The following is a 16,805-nucleotide window of genomic DNA, read 5'->3' as shown; positions in this document are numbered from 1 at the left end:
CCCCCCCCATGCATTGCGATCGACATTGCCGAGCCGCGCATGCGCGCGCTGCCGAGGTTGTCTGTCCAAATCAAATCAATAGAACCAAATCCGCCGAGGAACCAAATCTGCAAACATCAAGCCGCGTCAAACCCGGCGGATATGGTTCCGATTAAAAACGATATCGGCCATTTAGAACGATATCTGCCGGCGGATACGGTATCCGCCGGTGGAACCAAATCCGCCGCTACACCGGCCCCTACCTCCCAAACAAGACTGATATGATCGCTTGCTCCCGCTGCTACTGGACCATGGAGCCAGCTAGGGTCCATGGGCCGATTGCACGAAAGGGTCTTTCCAAGGACCGTCTTTCGTGTCGCCCATCTTTTATGATACGCCATGTGAAACGCATTTCAAATAAATTATCTGCAAATATATTTTATTTGTCCGTTAAAATGAACAAAATATTTGTTTATAAAATGATGTGATATCTCATAAAATTGTATAAAATTTGATTTAAAAGCAAGCTTACGAATTTTATTTGTTTATCATAAATTTCAGAAACACCCCGCTTATAGCGCATCATAAAAGATGGGCGACATGAAAGACGGTCCTTGGAAAGACCCTTTCGTGCAATCGGCCCCATGACTAAACCAAACGTTCGGCCGGCCGTCTGGTATACGTAAGATTCTCCGTTCCGGTATATAAGGTACTGTACGAACCTAGCATTGAAGATTTCGTGATCGATATTTTTAATATTTTGACAGAAGAAGTACATGTCAAAATATTGAAAAATATCATCACGAAGTCCTGAACCTGTACTGTATGCATACCGTTAATAATAAAGTCGTACCTACCCGTAGGCGGTACGGTTGTCAGTAAGATTAATACGGAAGGCCGAAGTTTGGTAAATAACTAGGCCTAGGCCTAAATTATTTAAGATGGTTAATCTTAGTTTGGCACGATTTAGATTTCATATTGTGTTAGATTTATGCAATTGTTTTGATCATTTACTTTTAATATGTGTCCGATGGTGAGTAATTTTGCGGATGATTGATTAAGTGATTTTTGAGACTGTCGACTGAGCTCCGTGGCCTTAACTAACGCAGAAATAAAGGCATGGGGCACAGGGCATTGATTCTGCAAGCACTCTCGGACTTGGTCGTGGTGGAGTTAACTTAGGGATTTTTTTTAAAGTTAGGCCTCCTTTAGGCGCTAGTGTAGTTTCGCACCTCCCCGTTTAATGGTTTTCAAACATGTACAATCTCACCCTAAATAATTCACAACCTAAAATACTTGCATCTGAGGCTGAGCCTCCAAAGTCCAGTAGAAGTTGAATATTTGCCGTTTTGACACTTTTTTTTTTTACAAAGTTTTACACCTATTTCGGAATCACTCGGTCGCTTGAAGCTCAGCGCTGCACATAAGCAGGCGGTACGCGTGCAGTACGTACCACCTAGTGAAGTGCAAGAAGAGCGAGTTTTTCTATGGTATCTTCAAAAAGATTTTTTCCCCTCTTTCAGCTTGCACCAAGTATACTAGTGGTTGTGCAGAGTGGTTGATGTTTGTTGTGTGAAGGTGTGTGTGGGGTGTGCGTGTGTGTGCTTGTTTGAATGAAATAAGAAATGTGAAAAATGTAATCTACTAGCATGAAATCAACATAGCATACAATCAACATAGCATACAATTGTAAACTGAAGGAAAGTTCTCTGACCTAGAGTTCAAAACAAGGCTCTACATTATTATATCTTATTTCATCGCTAAATCTACGTGTATTCACATTTGGTCTTGGGGACTCCATGATGATGTTTTTAAAAAAATATTTTGAATATCTTGAACCGCCGGCCATATATGTATAAGAGACACATGTAAACAAAGATGGATTTCCCTTGGAAATCCGTAGTTAGAGGGTGAAATCAGTTTGTAGGGTTGAATTTTATTTATCTATGAACCTTGATGCGCCTAATGTGTATAAATTGATAAAAATTATTTCACTATAAATGGTAAAAATGAGATGTTTCTTACCAGACCGATCTCCTGTAGATCCCTCGTTCCGTTTGTCAACAAAGCAAATACAATACAGCCTGACCCTTGAACCAATTCGTTATGACGTACATCCGATTAGCTATGCCGTTTTGAAGAACAATTTATAGAGATAAAAATTATTATTTCACAAATACTAAAATTTAATACGTGATTATAAATAATTAGTAATATTATAATAATTATTTATAATCACGTATTAAATTTCAAAACGGCATCGGCTTCGCGGGCCGGAGCTCCCTGGGTTAGTTATAATCTTGTTCTGACTCCCTACGACTGGCAGTAAAAACCTTCGTGTATGTCCATACTTCATGAATGGTCATTATCTAAAAAACTAGCCAATATCCTTAAAGCCTGACATCATCAACATGAAAAGCCACCTAAAATTACTGTTTGGTGTAAGTCTCATTAGGATGAGTTCAGCATTCATGAAAATATAGAATATTTTGTAAAATTTCGCGAAGTTTGGACACCCCATCATACAACTACAAGGCTAAGGTCACGTCAAGACTAGAGTATTGATGTATGAATGGATGGCAGGCCAAAAGGCAAAACAAAATTGTTTGGCTTAGCCAGGCTTGTATTTAGTTTGTGATAGGTCCATGGTTTAGGCCACTCATCCAGGAACACACACTAGTGCGGAGGAGTATTAGTATACTAACCTCGCACCAAGAACTGCGTTTGGCAGTGGATTTCTAGCTATAGTCTAGACATCTATTGGGTCGCGCGTACTGTGACACCACTTCTGGCATCCACAGCACACGACTTCTATGGCTTAATTTTTCTGTGTGCGGCGGCATGTAATGAACCCTTGAGTGTCCAGGAATGAGGCAATTTTGATTTGGGACAAATAAAATGCTTTAATTTTTTTTACACTGGCAGTTTTCATCACAACTATTCATCAGATAACTTGACTCTTAACCCTAATTCTCCCGCGGGGGGGGGGGGGGGCCATTATGGCCCCCCCCCCCTCGACAATTTTCGCGATATATCTGCTGCGCAAAATTTTTTGACCTCGCCGCTCACTGACTTTTTACTTTCAAGTCTCGCGCAAATTTTGAGACCAAATTTGTGACGCCCGGGTACGCGGTTACAACATTACGCAACATTATGTAGGTGCATGTCAGACCCAAAATTGCTCATAAACGTGATTTCATGTACAAATCCAATGCAAATTGTGTATTTGGCCAAAATTCATAAATGTATCATTATTTCTACTTTTAATGATTAAACTTAATTAATTTTGCCTTGTTTATGATCAGAATTAAGTCTGGAACGATTTCCATTGAAAAAACAATAAAAAACAAAAAGTAAAAAAACAAAGAAATACATAAGAAATTAAAAAAACAATAAAATACATAAGAAATCGGTCTTGGTACCAGAATTTTTTTCATTCACAATTGTTAGGAATGCTATAAAGAATATTTTCACAAAAAAATAGCATTCTAGGAGCTTTATTTAGTGAATCAGAGCAAAAAGTATGATTTCATGAATAAATTAGCATAATTAATTCATATAAAAATATATGAATTCAGTGAAATTTACCACTGCAACTGCGTAGATTACGTCATTCTCTACCATCATGCAAATTTTCGTTGTGATCGCGCAATCCACGGCTGAGATCTTAAGGGGGGGCCATAAAGGCCCCCCCCCCCCCCCCCCCCCCGGGAATGACAAGAATCAAAATACCCCGGGAGATTAAGGGTTAAGTAAATTGAATTATTTTGATTATTTTTTCTAAACTGACAATAGATTCTAGCATTAGAGATTTTTGAATGACAATTTTCTTGCAATTCACTTTCCATCAAGAGAGGTGGGGTTAGGACAACAGAATTTAGAAAGTTATTAATTTGTTTTAAAAATATATAATAATAATCCTAAAGTCCTAAAACATAATAAAAGTTACAGAAATTCCACATAAATTCTCACCTCCTCTGTAAAAGTAGCACTATCTATTGGACAAACATGACACATGAAGATCTATGGTAAGGTGCCCAAGCGTGCCAAGTCTGGAGTTCCTCTTCTCTGCGCATACGTATATCTGCACAATTCTAATGAAAGGAAACGCGCAATACATTGGGGTTGTTGCAAAAAAATAATTTCAATCAATAGCAAATTTTCTGTTGTAATTTTTCAAATGGTAGATTGATTTTAGCTCTAGCAAATGAGATTACACTCCTTGTTTCAAGAAGCAGATTAGCATCAGTAACAGATTTTTAATCAGTTACAAGACATATTCATTTAGGGACTAAAAATAGAGTTGCAATTGATTGCAAGTTTCTGCAATGCCCCAATAGACAAATATTCATAAAAGTGGTGGAAGAATATTTAATTTCAGGCATTTCATGTGTCGGCCTTAATTTGCCGAATCATGTGTAAAGTGAATGGGTGCACAGATATACATGTAAGGCACCATTTTTTGTTAAGTGTGAAAATGACTGGCCAAGGTTTTTTCTGAGAAAACAACATATTTCTCTCAATTCTTTATGAGACTTTTGGCAAACTTACTCATACAAATATAAGGAACATTATCATCTGAAAATTTTTTGTGGAATAAAAAGGAATTCATGTTTATCCTTAAGTTAAATTCTTAAGTGCGCAGACATGGGGCCCTCTTCAAAAGTCACACTTAAATCTCTGTGGAACAACCCCCTGATCTGACTAATGTAGTGGCATAAATTAACATTTTTCTATTAAAGATTTCTAACATTCATATTCAGGCTAGCCTAGTCTTTCTCTACAGATGATCTAGTAAATTCAAAGATGACATGGATTCTCTTTCCTTGGAAGATCAAAGAGGGCGACAGTGCAATGTTTGCTACCATTCCTTTGCACGAGATGGTGAACATGTTCCTCGGATTCTAACCTGCGGCCATACATACTGTACAGGTACATAAATTTATGGAATTGATATTGTATGATATATGGGCAAACTGCTCCAATGTGATGTCACAAAAAATAAATCCATATAAACTGATGAGATTATGAAATATATTAAAAATCTTGTGAGGATGGAGCATAAAATTTGACTGCCTTCATCAATTCATATTCAGTTTTCTTTGTCATCGATGATGTTTGAGACAGTTGAAGAATGAGATAACCCGTATGATTAACTCTAATTTTCTAAATATTCGTCTTGTTTTTATTCGAATCTCATTATAGCTTGTCTAGGTAAGCTGGTTGGCAAGTTTTCTCATGGTAAAATCTGCTGCCCAACATGCAAAACAGATACAACAATTCCAGGACTGGTGAACAATGTGCAAAAGCTGGCAAAGAATTTTGCTGTTCTTGACATACTGGAAGGTTTGGAAGAGGTTCTAAGAGGCTCATCTTTGGCCACAAATCAGGTCAGTTGCTCCGGTAATACAAGACAAGATACAAATTGTACAAATGATTGTATCATCTTCATCACACTCATCATCTTAATCATCATGAACATCATTAACATCACCATCATCAACATCATCATCACCATCTTCATTATCAACATCATCTTCATCTTCATTATCATCACCATCATCATCATTTTTTATCATCATCGTCATCACCACACACAACCCACCACAACCACCAGACTGGTCACCACTACCAACATAATTACATTGTCATCATTTGGCATCATCATCACATATATATCATTGTTATATTTCATTTTGTCTTTTGTCACAGATGTTATTATGCAATGAACATGAAAACGAGCCGAAGAAGGTGTACTGTTTGACAGATAGCATGGTAATCTGTATATACTGCCAAGTTTACGGACCTCATAAAGACCACGAATGCCAGCTTGTTAGTCAGGTAGCTTCCAACAACAGGGAGGTAGGTTGAGAGATTAATGTTAGTTCATAAAACAAAGATTTGCCGTCAATTACAAATTTGAAATTATTTGTGATTGGTTCTTGGTCAATGTTTTGAATAAAATGTGCATACTAGAAAGTCCAGAATGAGCATTTTGGCCCAGTGGATTAGTCTCCAGATTTTGAAACAGAGGGTTCAAATCCCAGCCATGGCATCATATCCTTCAGTAAGAAATTGATCCACAATGTGCTGAACTCGAACCCAGGTGAGGTAAATTGGTACTAGCAGGAAGTAATTCCTCAAAAGCTGTGAGCACTGGAATGTGCGCAATAGAAATATTGTTGTTGTGATGTTGACTTTCCATTGCCATTTAGTGATGTAATGCAAACCTTTGTGTTACAGAGCCCAGCTTATGAGCTAACCAGTGGGGGAGTGGAATAGGTGGTGGCTGAAGCTGAAGCTATGGAGACCATCAATATATGTTTTTAAAGGAAAATAAAACCTTTGGAACAACATAGCTTGTGTGAAAACAGAAAATTCAAAGAAATAGATCATCGAAAGTTAGAAAAAAAATCGGACAAATAATGAAAAAGTTATGAGCATTTGAATATTGCGATCACTAATTCTATGGTGATCCTCCCATTGGCAATGCGACAAAGATGTGTGATGTTACTTGTGAACACTGATCTGTACACTACATGTATATTATTCAGATCAGTGCTTGTGAACAACTCTCCCAGTAATTGTTTCACTTTTTTAACTGCCTCTTTTATCACATCTATCAGAAGATCATGTGTATGGATTCTTTCTATATGAGGGCATGTAATACAAATTTTTAAAGAATATATGATGGATAAAGAGTTTGTATCACCATAAGAAAGAGCAAAAAGATAAATTTTTGGGAAATTTATAGTCCACCTAGAAGTTGTTTCACATGTGACATCACGCATCCTTTTCGCATTGTCCATTGGAGAATCACCAAAGCAAATTAGTGATCGCAATATTCAAATGCTCATATCTTATTATTTGTCGATTTTTCTCAAATTTTCTTTTTTCATATTCTTTGATTCTTCTGTTTCCACACAAGTCAAAATGTTCCAAAGTTTTCATTCCCCTTTATTTGGTATTTTTTTCACACACTATGATCCATCCTATGGATGTCATACGATTAGTTTCTCCTCTGCCGTTGATGATTATATACATGTAATAAGGCAAAAGCAAATCAAGATATATCAACATTCAAACATATGTATTTATTGTGTTCTCACTTAAATTTAAGATCATTTTGACGAAATATTTTGATAATTATCACATTTTAGTCAGTTTGTGTACTGAAGCCAGCTGGAGGAGTTGTCCAAACCTTGCATCAAATTGTGAATTCATATAGGTATTGAGAATTTTAGATGATAATTTTTGTTCACAAGTTTAAAGAAATCATAAATTTCTTATCCTTGTTGATTTTGTTCATACTTTCATTTCATCCATTTCATTTGGAACAAAACTTTCTCCAAGATCTGTATCTCTTGAGTTTTTATTTAAATCTGTAATCTATCACTGTTCATTTTAATCTACTTTTCATAATCTTAATTTAGAATATAATATAAAAAGAGCACTTTTTTGTAGTGGATCATTATTTATATTCTTCCTATTAAAGTTTGGGAAAAAACTAAAGCTTGCAATAATGTTAAGATCTTTTCAACATCTGGAAATGTCACTTTAAATTGTGGAATCTGACTGAACACCCTGACAGAAAGTTGGATAAAAAAGAGTAAATTACAAAGTTAATACTAAAAATTTCATCAAACTTGTACATAGAATAAGAAAGTTCAAACAATAAAGACAGTATCACATTATTTCATCAAACAGCATATCCAGGTTGGTACATGTTTGTAAATGAGGGAACTGCTCACATCAGGAAAGTTCTATGAATGGAAAAATTTAGTTTTTAAAATGAACTTTGTATAAGTGCTAACTTATTACTTTAAGATGTCGCATGAAATAGAAACTTATATTTTTTACCTGATATTAATTGTATATAATTTTTACCTGATATTTATTGTACGGTATATCAAAACACATTGATTGACAAATATTAGAAATTTAAAAAAGTAGATTACTTCATACTGAAATATAGTGGTTTGATCGACACTTCTTGATGGTGGATTTGTACAAGTATACTATATACAGAGCATGTAGCAGATTTCACTCGATGCCAATATGCCAATCACGGCTTTTCATTTTAATAGCGTCCATTGTCTGGTTTTGGTTCTATTATATACATGTACATGTTCATATTGTACACTATTGTGAATTACAATATACTGTAGGTACCTGCACAGTAGGTAACAAAGGATGTACTTAATTCATGTTTTCAATTGTTTTGGGTTTTCCCCCTCTTAAGAGTGCTCTTCCTCAGGAAGTGTCTAATAAACATTTTCTATTCATGACTCTCTTCCCTCAACCCCCCCCCCAACTTCCCCTCTTCTGAATTTAAAACAGTCATTCAAACTTAAAAAAAAATCATGAGGACTTTCATGAAATATAGACATTTGATATGGTCTGTAAACATTAAACACAGAACTTACAATAAGTATGTTGCCACAGAAAGTTACAAAAACATAAAGCAAGAATATAATTGAAAGCACAAATACAATTGGTAAAGTAAGATTGATAATTACTTTTTTAAATAAAAACATGTAGCTGCACTTGCAAAGGTAAATCAAGTGTCAGAATACTTTGACAAGAATTTCAGGTCACCAAAACAAGGGCAAATGTCATTTTAGGTCAATGAATGGGAGTGTTGCGATAAATCAAAAATTAAAAAAATCAAATTTTCAAGATTATTTTAAATCCAAAAGTTCTTATGAACTTTGAAAAACTAATTATCAAGTATGTATTAGAACTTCATGTCACTTGGACAAGTTTAAAGGTCATTTCAGATCAATACAAATTAGCTACAGAGCTCCGAATCTATGGAGCCAATGTCCCCTTTACAATTAGAAAGGCCCAATCTATACCTACTTTCAAAACTTTATTAAAGACTTATCTGTATAGGGAAGTGTTGAAGTAGATAATCATTTTTAGTGTGTAGTATAAGCAAAAGAAGTAACCAAAGCGTAGTAGAGTATTCGTGTCTGTGCTATACATATATATCATATTTGGTTGATATTATAAAAATCATGATTTCAATTCCATCCCACTGTCACATTCCATTACAGTATATTGTAAGACAAGACTTTGTACATAAATATAATATTAATTATGTATGATTTCACATGCAAATTTTCTTTTGAATAAGGTACATAAGGTTCAAAATGCCTAGTGTAGATACACCAAGTATTTTGTATTATTAAAGGGATGGTCCGGGCTGAATGTATTTATAGAATAATAAATAGAGTAGAATTCACTGAGCAAAAATGCCGAAAATTTCATCAAAATCGGAAAACAAATAACAAAGTTATTGAATTCTAAACTTTAGCAATATTTTGTGATAACAGTTGTCATGAATATTCATTAGGTGGGCTGATGATGTCACATCCCCACTTGTTCTTTTGTATTTTATTATGAAATTAGGTTTATTCAATTTTTTTCCTCCAAGAACTAGAAAAATTGGATTGACAACTGATTTAGTGCTTTAGATATTTATTGCTGCAACTTATTTCATTATAAGGGAGACATATTATTCACACAAGTATGAAATAATGGAAAAAATATGATTTTATGTTATAACATAAGAAAACAGAAAGTGGGGATGTGACATCATCAGCCCATCTAATGAATATTCATGGTGACTGTTTTCACAAAATATTGCAAAACTTTAAACTTCAATAACTTTATTATTTGTTATTCGATTTTGATGAAATTTTTGGCATTTTGCTCAGTGAATTCTACTCTATGTATTAAGATATAAATATTTTCAGCCTGGACCATCCCTTTAACTGTATCAGACATGTATCTAAACAGGGTAGAATTAAAACATTATTGCCTGCTTATGACTGTGATCAAATGATTGGTCAATAAGTTTCCAATTATTTATTCACGGACCCAATTTATTGCCTGCTCAGGAAAGTCAATGAGAAATTGCTTGGAAAAGTAGCGGGCAATAAGGCAGAGCTAACGTCCGGGTATTCTACGCGTTCTATTGAACCGCGCAGCAATGTCATGTTATTAATTCAAGATGAGACAACGCTGGATACTGCGTCGGTCCCCAGGCCAGGGACACAATTACGTCACAATGGTTAAGTTCAGATTCATCATTCTATTGTGGGCAATATATTTTATGTTCCCTCAAGGCCAGTCATTATATTATTATTTTCAGATATTAGCTCAAATGCAAGAGGATTTGTCCACTCAGAAAAAGATACTACTCCCTGCCTGGAGACAGATCCAAGATGTCTCCAATACTGTACAACTTACGGTGAGTAGAGTACATGAGTGTCAGTAGTATACAGATGGGGGAGCTTCAGGGGGTGCTTGCCCCCCCCCCCATAGGCTTGGTTGCTTTGCTCCCTCAATAGTGCCTACTTTCAATATGTTTTAAAACATTCTACATGTATGCTGCACCTACATATAGGGTAAAAAAATCATACAGTATACATGTACTACCTTGTTTTACATTAACTTTCCTAGATCCTCGGCTTTTTTCAAATAACACTACATGTATGCTGTCTGGATCAGTTTTAAACTTTTAAATTACATAAACAGGATTCTCTCTAAAGGAAGCATGCACACTTTGGAGTCATGTTGGTAATTTGACCCCCATCCCACTCTAAAATAGAAATTGTGCAATTGAGGATATTAATCTGCTTATCTCATTTCCTCCATGCAAGTATAATGAGCGTGGTTCATATTTTTTGTAAATGATTTCAGTATACACTGTATATGTAAGGGTTAAAGGGAAAGATTACAATTATAAATGACAACTTGTATCATGTTCAATGTAAAAGGGAAACCTAAATCTAATGGAATGATAAACTCAGGAATTTTACCTTTTTATTTTGGGGGTGGGGTAATATTTAATTTTCTTGGATATGGCAGACAATAATTCTACTTGAGAATTTGAAGGGGAATTGCAATAAAGTAATATCTCTGTTTAGATTGTTAAAAATCCTTGTATATTGTATTTTACATTGATCTTTTGTGGAATGGTATAAATATCAAATTTCTATGTAATACTTACATGTACATTTACCATTGACCATTTAAATTTTGCATTATGATAAAATAAACAACATTTATAAAACACTTAATATGTATCGTTTTATACATCATACATCTTTAGGGTTTTTTGTTTGTTTGTTTCATCTAAACATGTATATGCTTCCTTAACCCTATCTAAGCCGGGGTATTTTGGGAGTTCATATGGCCGGGGGGGGGGGGGGGGCCTCCCAGGCCCCCCCTTGAGATCTCGGCCGTCGACCGCGCTATCGCGCCGAAAATTGGCACGCGGGTTGCCTGGGACATAATCTACAAAATCGTATACATGTAGTAATTTATTTCATGCAAATCGCTATTAAGTGATTATGCTAATTTATGCGTAATTAGTATGCGAAATCATACTTTTTCCTCTAACTCCCTAAATAAAGCTCCAAATGTTCTAATATTTGGTATAGAAACTCTTTGTGGTGTTTTTAGCAAGTGTACATGAAAAAATTGCGATATCGAATCATTTTCTCATGTATTATATTGTTTTTTTCAATTTCTTATTTATTTCTTTATTTTTTTGACCTTTTGTTTTTCATTGTCTTTTCAATGGAATTTGTTGGGGACTCTTCTGAGATCATAAAAAGCATAAAATAAATACATTTAGACCAGTAAAACTAAAAGTAATCATACATTTATGAATTTTGGTTGAAAACACAATTTGCATTGACTTTGTACACAAAACCACGTTTTTGAGCAATTTTTGGTCTGACATGCACTTACATAATGCTGCGTAATTTCGGAACCACGTACCCGGATGACGCAAAATTGGTCTCAAAAGTTGCGCAAGAATTGAAAGTAAAAAGTCTGCGAGCGGCGCGGTCAAAAAATTTCGCGCAGCGAAAATATCGCGCGATTCGTTGAGGGGGGCCTCTGAGGCCCCCCCCTCCCCCCGGCCTAGATAGGGTTAAATATGTTTTGGGGAATGTTGTAAAAACAATAGATTTTTTGTGGGAAGAGGAAGGGAGAATCTCATTAGCAAATCAACCAACAATTGCAAGAGCTTGTTTTGATGATATGAACTGTGTTCATACAGGAGGAGAAATTGATGCGAGAAGTTCGTCAACATTTTGATGTTCTCAGGAGGAAATTATGCCGAAGGGAGAAAGAGGTCACAGGTCATCTAAAATCACTCACATCGGGAAAAGTTGTTGTACTGCACAAACAATGCAGGTAGGTACCATGGTGTACCACTACAACCCAGTTCTCATCTCCTTTCTTGAACTAAACCAGTTTTAATAGGTTACCAGTTTAGAAGATCTACTGAACTGGTTTCCAGAGCCCGAAGGCCAGACCTTTTAACTGAATTAAGGTAGGCCTACTAATGGATAATTAGTTTTTCCGTTCCAGAATAATAATAATAATTAAAAAAAATCTATCCAAAAAAAAAATAACAAAAAAAGATCCCTCACAAGAGAACAAAACAGCCCCCAACCATGAATAGAGATCGACACCCATAGCTTGCCAGTATATGTGCTAGAACGGTGGTTTACTTTGAATTCTATCAAGATAATTATGAAATATGGCGCTTTAAACATTTTGTTGACGTAGATGACGCTCTTTAACCCTTTGCGTGCGACAGGCTTCCACAGAAGCCCAGCGAGTCGTTCACTTAGCTACGACGGGCTTCTACAGAAGCCGAGATTTGTTTGGTTTAATTCGTTGAAGTTGTTCAGCTTTTTCGTAATTGTTATGTACTAAAACCTCTGCCACTATTTCCTTTATAAACCTATTTTGATAACCAAATGAAAAAAATATACAGCTACGTGGGGAAAAATCCCCAAAATAGGAAATCATTTCAACTTTACCCGAATTTTTCGTTGGAGTCAGACGGGGAGGACAAATTTTGTGACGTGTACGTACGCGCGCGCAATTGGCCTGATCACGTGATTTGTTCTGATCACGTGATTTGATCCATATCGTTGTTCTGAAAGATAAGCTAAAATCTTTTCTGCAAGATCGTCGCGTAATAAGCTACGCGTTTATTTACCATTTTCGTCTTATTTGTTTCATCAATGTGATATCACTCTAGATAGAATGATATCTTGGTTTCATCGATCGATTGCATTATCAGAAAAACAAAAAGCTTGTAATGTCTTAGTACTTTGATCTGATCTCGGTGCACTTTTGAACTTTTTCCCTCCCCATCAAAAGAGAAAAGAAAGCAGTTTAGCACACCATTCATCTTATGCTCTTTTCAAAAGGGAAATGTCCATGTAGTTCATGATATCGGCACTACCCAAACAAAAGAATGTCTGGGCGGCCACTCAAACAAATTCCTTCCGAAAAGAGCAGGATACAGATGGTCAATTAACGCCCCGAACAAAAGGAAGATTAGTGTTTATCGGCAGGATTACCTATTGAATGCTTTTCGTACTTAGCAATACAAACAGTTTTTATGAATACATTTTTTCGACCAACATACCGTATCTAAAGAAAAAAAATTGTCTCAATTACCGACAACACAGGTGCTTAGGACATCAGTCAATGATTCATATTGCATAAAAGCGCTTCCCCTGGGTGATGATGCATATAAGGATGAAAGAAGAATCATTTAGGGAAACGATAGAAAAAAAAATGTTCAGATGTCACGGAGAACGAGAGACAATGAGAGACAGAGATAAAAGGGGAAATAGACAAGTGCGCTTTTGCTAAAATTCTATGAATATCTACTTAAACGAATAACAACATGACTTTATTTTTTTGTTAGATTAATTTTAAAAGAAATCCCAAAACGTTTGTTTGTCGCAACTTGGTCCTCAGACCCTTGTCAAACTGATGACTTGCTATTATTATTCTTGTTTGACCTAACCCCCCCCCCCCCCCCCGATGGAAATGAAAGAACAAAATAAAACATTTTTAATTTAGATGCTACAATTTCAATAGATAAAAATAATTTACTTTCTCTCATTGTGACGAACAGTAATCGGTAGCATGGTTATTTTTGGAGGAAAAAGGGAGATAGAAAAATGAAACGTAGAACGAGACGAGGAGAGCATTGGGAGGTATGATTTCAGATCCACTATTTGAGTCACATTAATTTTATCCCCTTCACTCTTTGAAATTGCAACAGGAAAACAGATCGAATACTGGTATGCAATCTTCAGGAACAAAAGTATTTTTATTACAAACAATAATTCATGAAAAGAAGAAACCAAAGGCGATTTTTAGTGAAACATTGAGACCACCGTCTTGAAGCCCAGAAGCCAAAAATCACAAATTAGTCTCGTACTTTCGTTGCGCAGCATCATCATTGTACTTGCAAGGGAATATTTACCCTTTTTTATTCATTCTGGAAAATAAAGGTATTTGGTATGCTGTGAATTCACCCAAAACGGATTATCGTCGTAATTATACACTTTGCAAATGATCTCTATACAAGGGGCTAAAGAGACCATTTATGAGTAGCGTGACAATAGGCAAAGAAAAAAGCACTAGAGCAGACAACAAAGCGGTATCGATCGAACCCGACTCGCCCATGCGTGCTGAATGCCCTTACGCATTTTTGTACACAATGCCTATTGACTTGGGAAAAAGCGAAGATTCAACAAAATAACACGACTATTTCCTAGTAAATTTCTTAACTATTCTGTTGATTTGAGAAGCAAAACCTTCATTTCTAGAAAGAAAAATGTCTGATCTTTCATCTTTACATTTACTAAAAATCCTGAAAATACTTCAGTTTGGCGCAATTAGCAATTGTTTAGGAAAACACCACCACAGATCCAAATCCCAGCAATGTACCAAAACGGCTCCGCCGCAGGGAGAGGTATCCGGTTTCGCGGGCCCGCACGCAAAGGGTTAATATTGATGAACGAAAAGCAAATCAGAAATCAGAGAGCCGACGGCAATTTCAATGTTTGCGGTGCGATTGTCCGAATACAGAATCACGGAATGAGAAATCAGAAAAAGCCCAAACGTATTTCTGATTTCAATTTTCTGTTTTTGATCTACAAAAACGACATCACAACACGTTTTTCTCGTAGTGATTTCGTTTTAGTGTTATCAAGAACCAAACCACGAGGCTGATTTCCGTTTTCGCTTCTTCATGATCGGAACGGAAAAACAAATTATCCATTAGTACCTTGATTCAACTGTCCAGATTTTATCATTGCCTTAGACCCATTCATGACCCAAGTTCTCAATACATCATAAATGACTCAATTCGTTTCAGGTTAAAGTTGCTAAAATACAAGAATTTCAGGGAGAACTGGTTTCTTGATCCCCGCATGATGCTCTTTCCCTGGACCACGCCAGGGGCTTAGTAGGCCCCTGGATGCCTGGCCATTGGTTGTCCAGATTTTGCATAAATTTATAAATATTGCAGAATGCTCTCATTGGAGTCACATTTTTCGTACAAATTTGAAATTGCTACGTGGGCATAATAATTAGTATTCTGCATGTATACACTGTGCGAACACTCTATCATACTTCCAGGTGAAGATTGCTTCACGAAGACTGGTTGTGTTTAAGCCAGTTTAATGAAGCAAAGCGATCACATCACGAGGTGGATTTCCAAACTGATTTAGCAGACCACATGAGATCGCTTCGAAGACCACTTTGAGCATTCCCATTACATGTTTGATTGGTTTCAACTGAACTGGTTTCCTCTAAACTAGTTGAAGAAAGAAGATCAGAATAGGTTCTATGAAACATGTTTTTGTACTTGCACTTTTAACTTTTTTTTTTTAGTTTTCACTTTCACTTTCAAATTTTATCCTACCTTACGATCACATGATTACAACTAATTGTTAATTTGGATATTGCTCTTTTGCAATAAATTTTGTGAGAGTTTTAAAATGCTTGTAGATGAAGTATAGTACTCAGATTTTTGTCTTCTCTGGTTTGAGTTTTTAGCCAACTAAAATTGGCTGGAGCCCAAATATGAATAATATACCAAAAATATGTTTCATTTTCAAAAGTTCTTTTAAAGATACAGTGTAAATGGCAGTTGTAACCATTTTAAAATAAGTTTGTACAGAATCCAATGAAATTATGACCACCCGAGTGTCCATTTGCATAAATAGAAAAAAAAAATATTTACCAAAGGATTCTGGAAAAAAAATGGTGTGATTGCTGAGAAATTAGCAAAACTAGTATGAACTTGTCAGGTCTTTTTCTGAGCAATAACAGTACACTGTCCCACAATATCTAAGTTGGTTATCTTCAGTGTGGTTGGTTTCAGCTTAGATTTTATAAGTTCAGTCCATGCAACTCTACACAAATCTCGACCTGCGATGATATGGTGATAGTTAACCTTGGTTTAACAGACTCACATGAAATCAGTGTTTGCAACTACTTTAATTTATCTCTAAATGGGAGCTGCCTTTGCAAGAATGTTGGTTATGCAGTATATATATGTATGTCTGCCATATGCCCTTGACCACAGTGGTCGTCTTGATGCATACTTTTTCATTTTAGAAACAACTGAGAAATTTTGAATTTTGTTAAAAACTTATACAGCCTTTTGATCTTTAACAAAAAAGACGATATTTAAAAAATCTTACTGAAACATTTTATTTTTTTCCAAAATAATGTATGAAGTTTGTATTAAGAGTAAAAATCAATTTGATATGGAGTATGATTGTTAACTGTGTGATTGAATGTTGCATTGGGGTAAAAGGCACAAGGGACTGCATAATGATAGGGCTCATGCTACAGTCATGGCTGTGCTTGTTTAGAGCACATACGTACCCCCTGTTGGGCTTAGAGTGAGATGAATAATTTGAAATATCCGGAGATGGGGGCAGGATGGAAGGAATACAATTGTTCATCAGTTCCAA

The 16,805-nt window shown here is 35.8% G+C and overlaps 1 protein-coding gene across 3 annotated transcripts in view; it reads left to right on the top strand.

Annotated features, from left to right (window-relative positions):
* Positions 1-588: 588 nt before the first annotated feature.
* LOC129261089 (uncharacterized) overlaps positions 589-16,805 on the top strand; it is a 37,150-nt gene continuing 20,933 nt past the window's right edge. Inside the window, exons 1-6 of one of the 3 annotated variants that reach the window (XM_064099244.1) lie at positions 589-688; positions 4,743-4,911; positions 5,185-5,369; positions 5,692-5,841; positions 10,139-10,237; positions 12,059-12,195. In XM_064099244.1, coding sequence (XP_063955314.1) covers positions 4,791-4,911; positions 5,185-5,369; positions 5,692-5,841; positions 10,139-10,237; positions 12,059-12,195 — 692 coding nt within the window. In that variant the 5' untranslated portion in view covers positions 589-688; positions 4,743-4,790. Of the gene's footprint in view, positions 689-717; positions 887-4,742; positions 4,912-5,184; positions 5,370-5,691; positions 5,842-10,138; positions 10,238-12,058; positions 12,196-16,805 lie in introns of those variants that run through there. The other 2 variants (XM_064099245.1, XM_054899131.2) reach the window with 2 other exon arrangements.

This window comes from Lytechinus pictus, chromosome 5, assembly GCF_037042905.1.
Source record: "Lytechinus pictus isolate F3 Inbred chromosome 5, Lp3.0, whole genome shotgun sequence".
NCBI classification, from domain to species: domain Eukaryota; kingdom Metazoa; phylum Echinodermata; class Echinoidea; order Temnopleuroida; family Toxopneustidae; genus Lytechinus; species Lytechinus pictus.
This window is presented reverse-complemented; position numbering and strand designations above follow the sequence as displayed.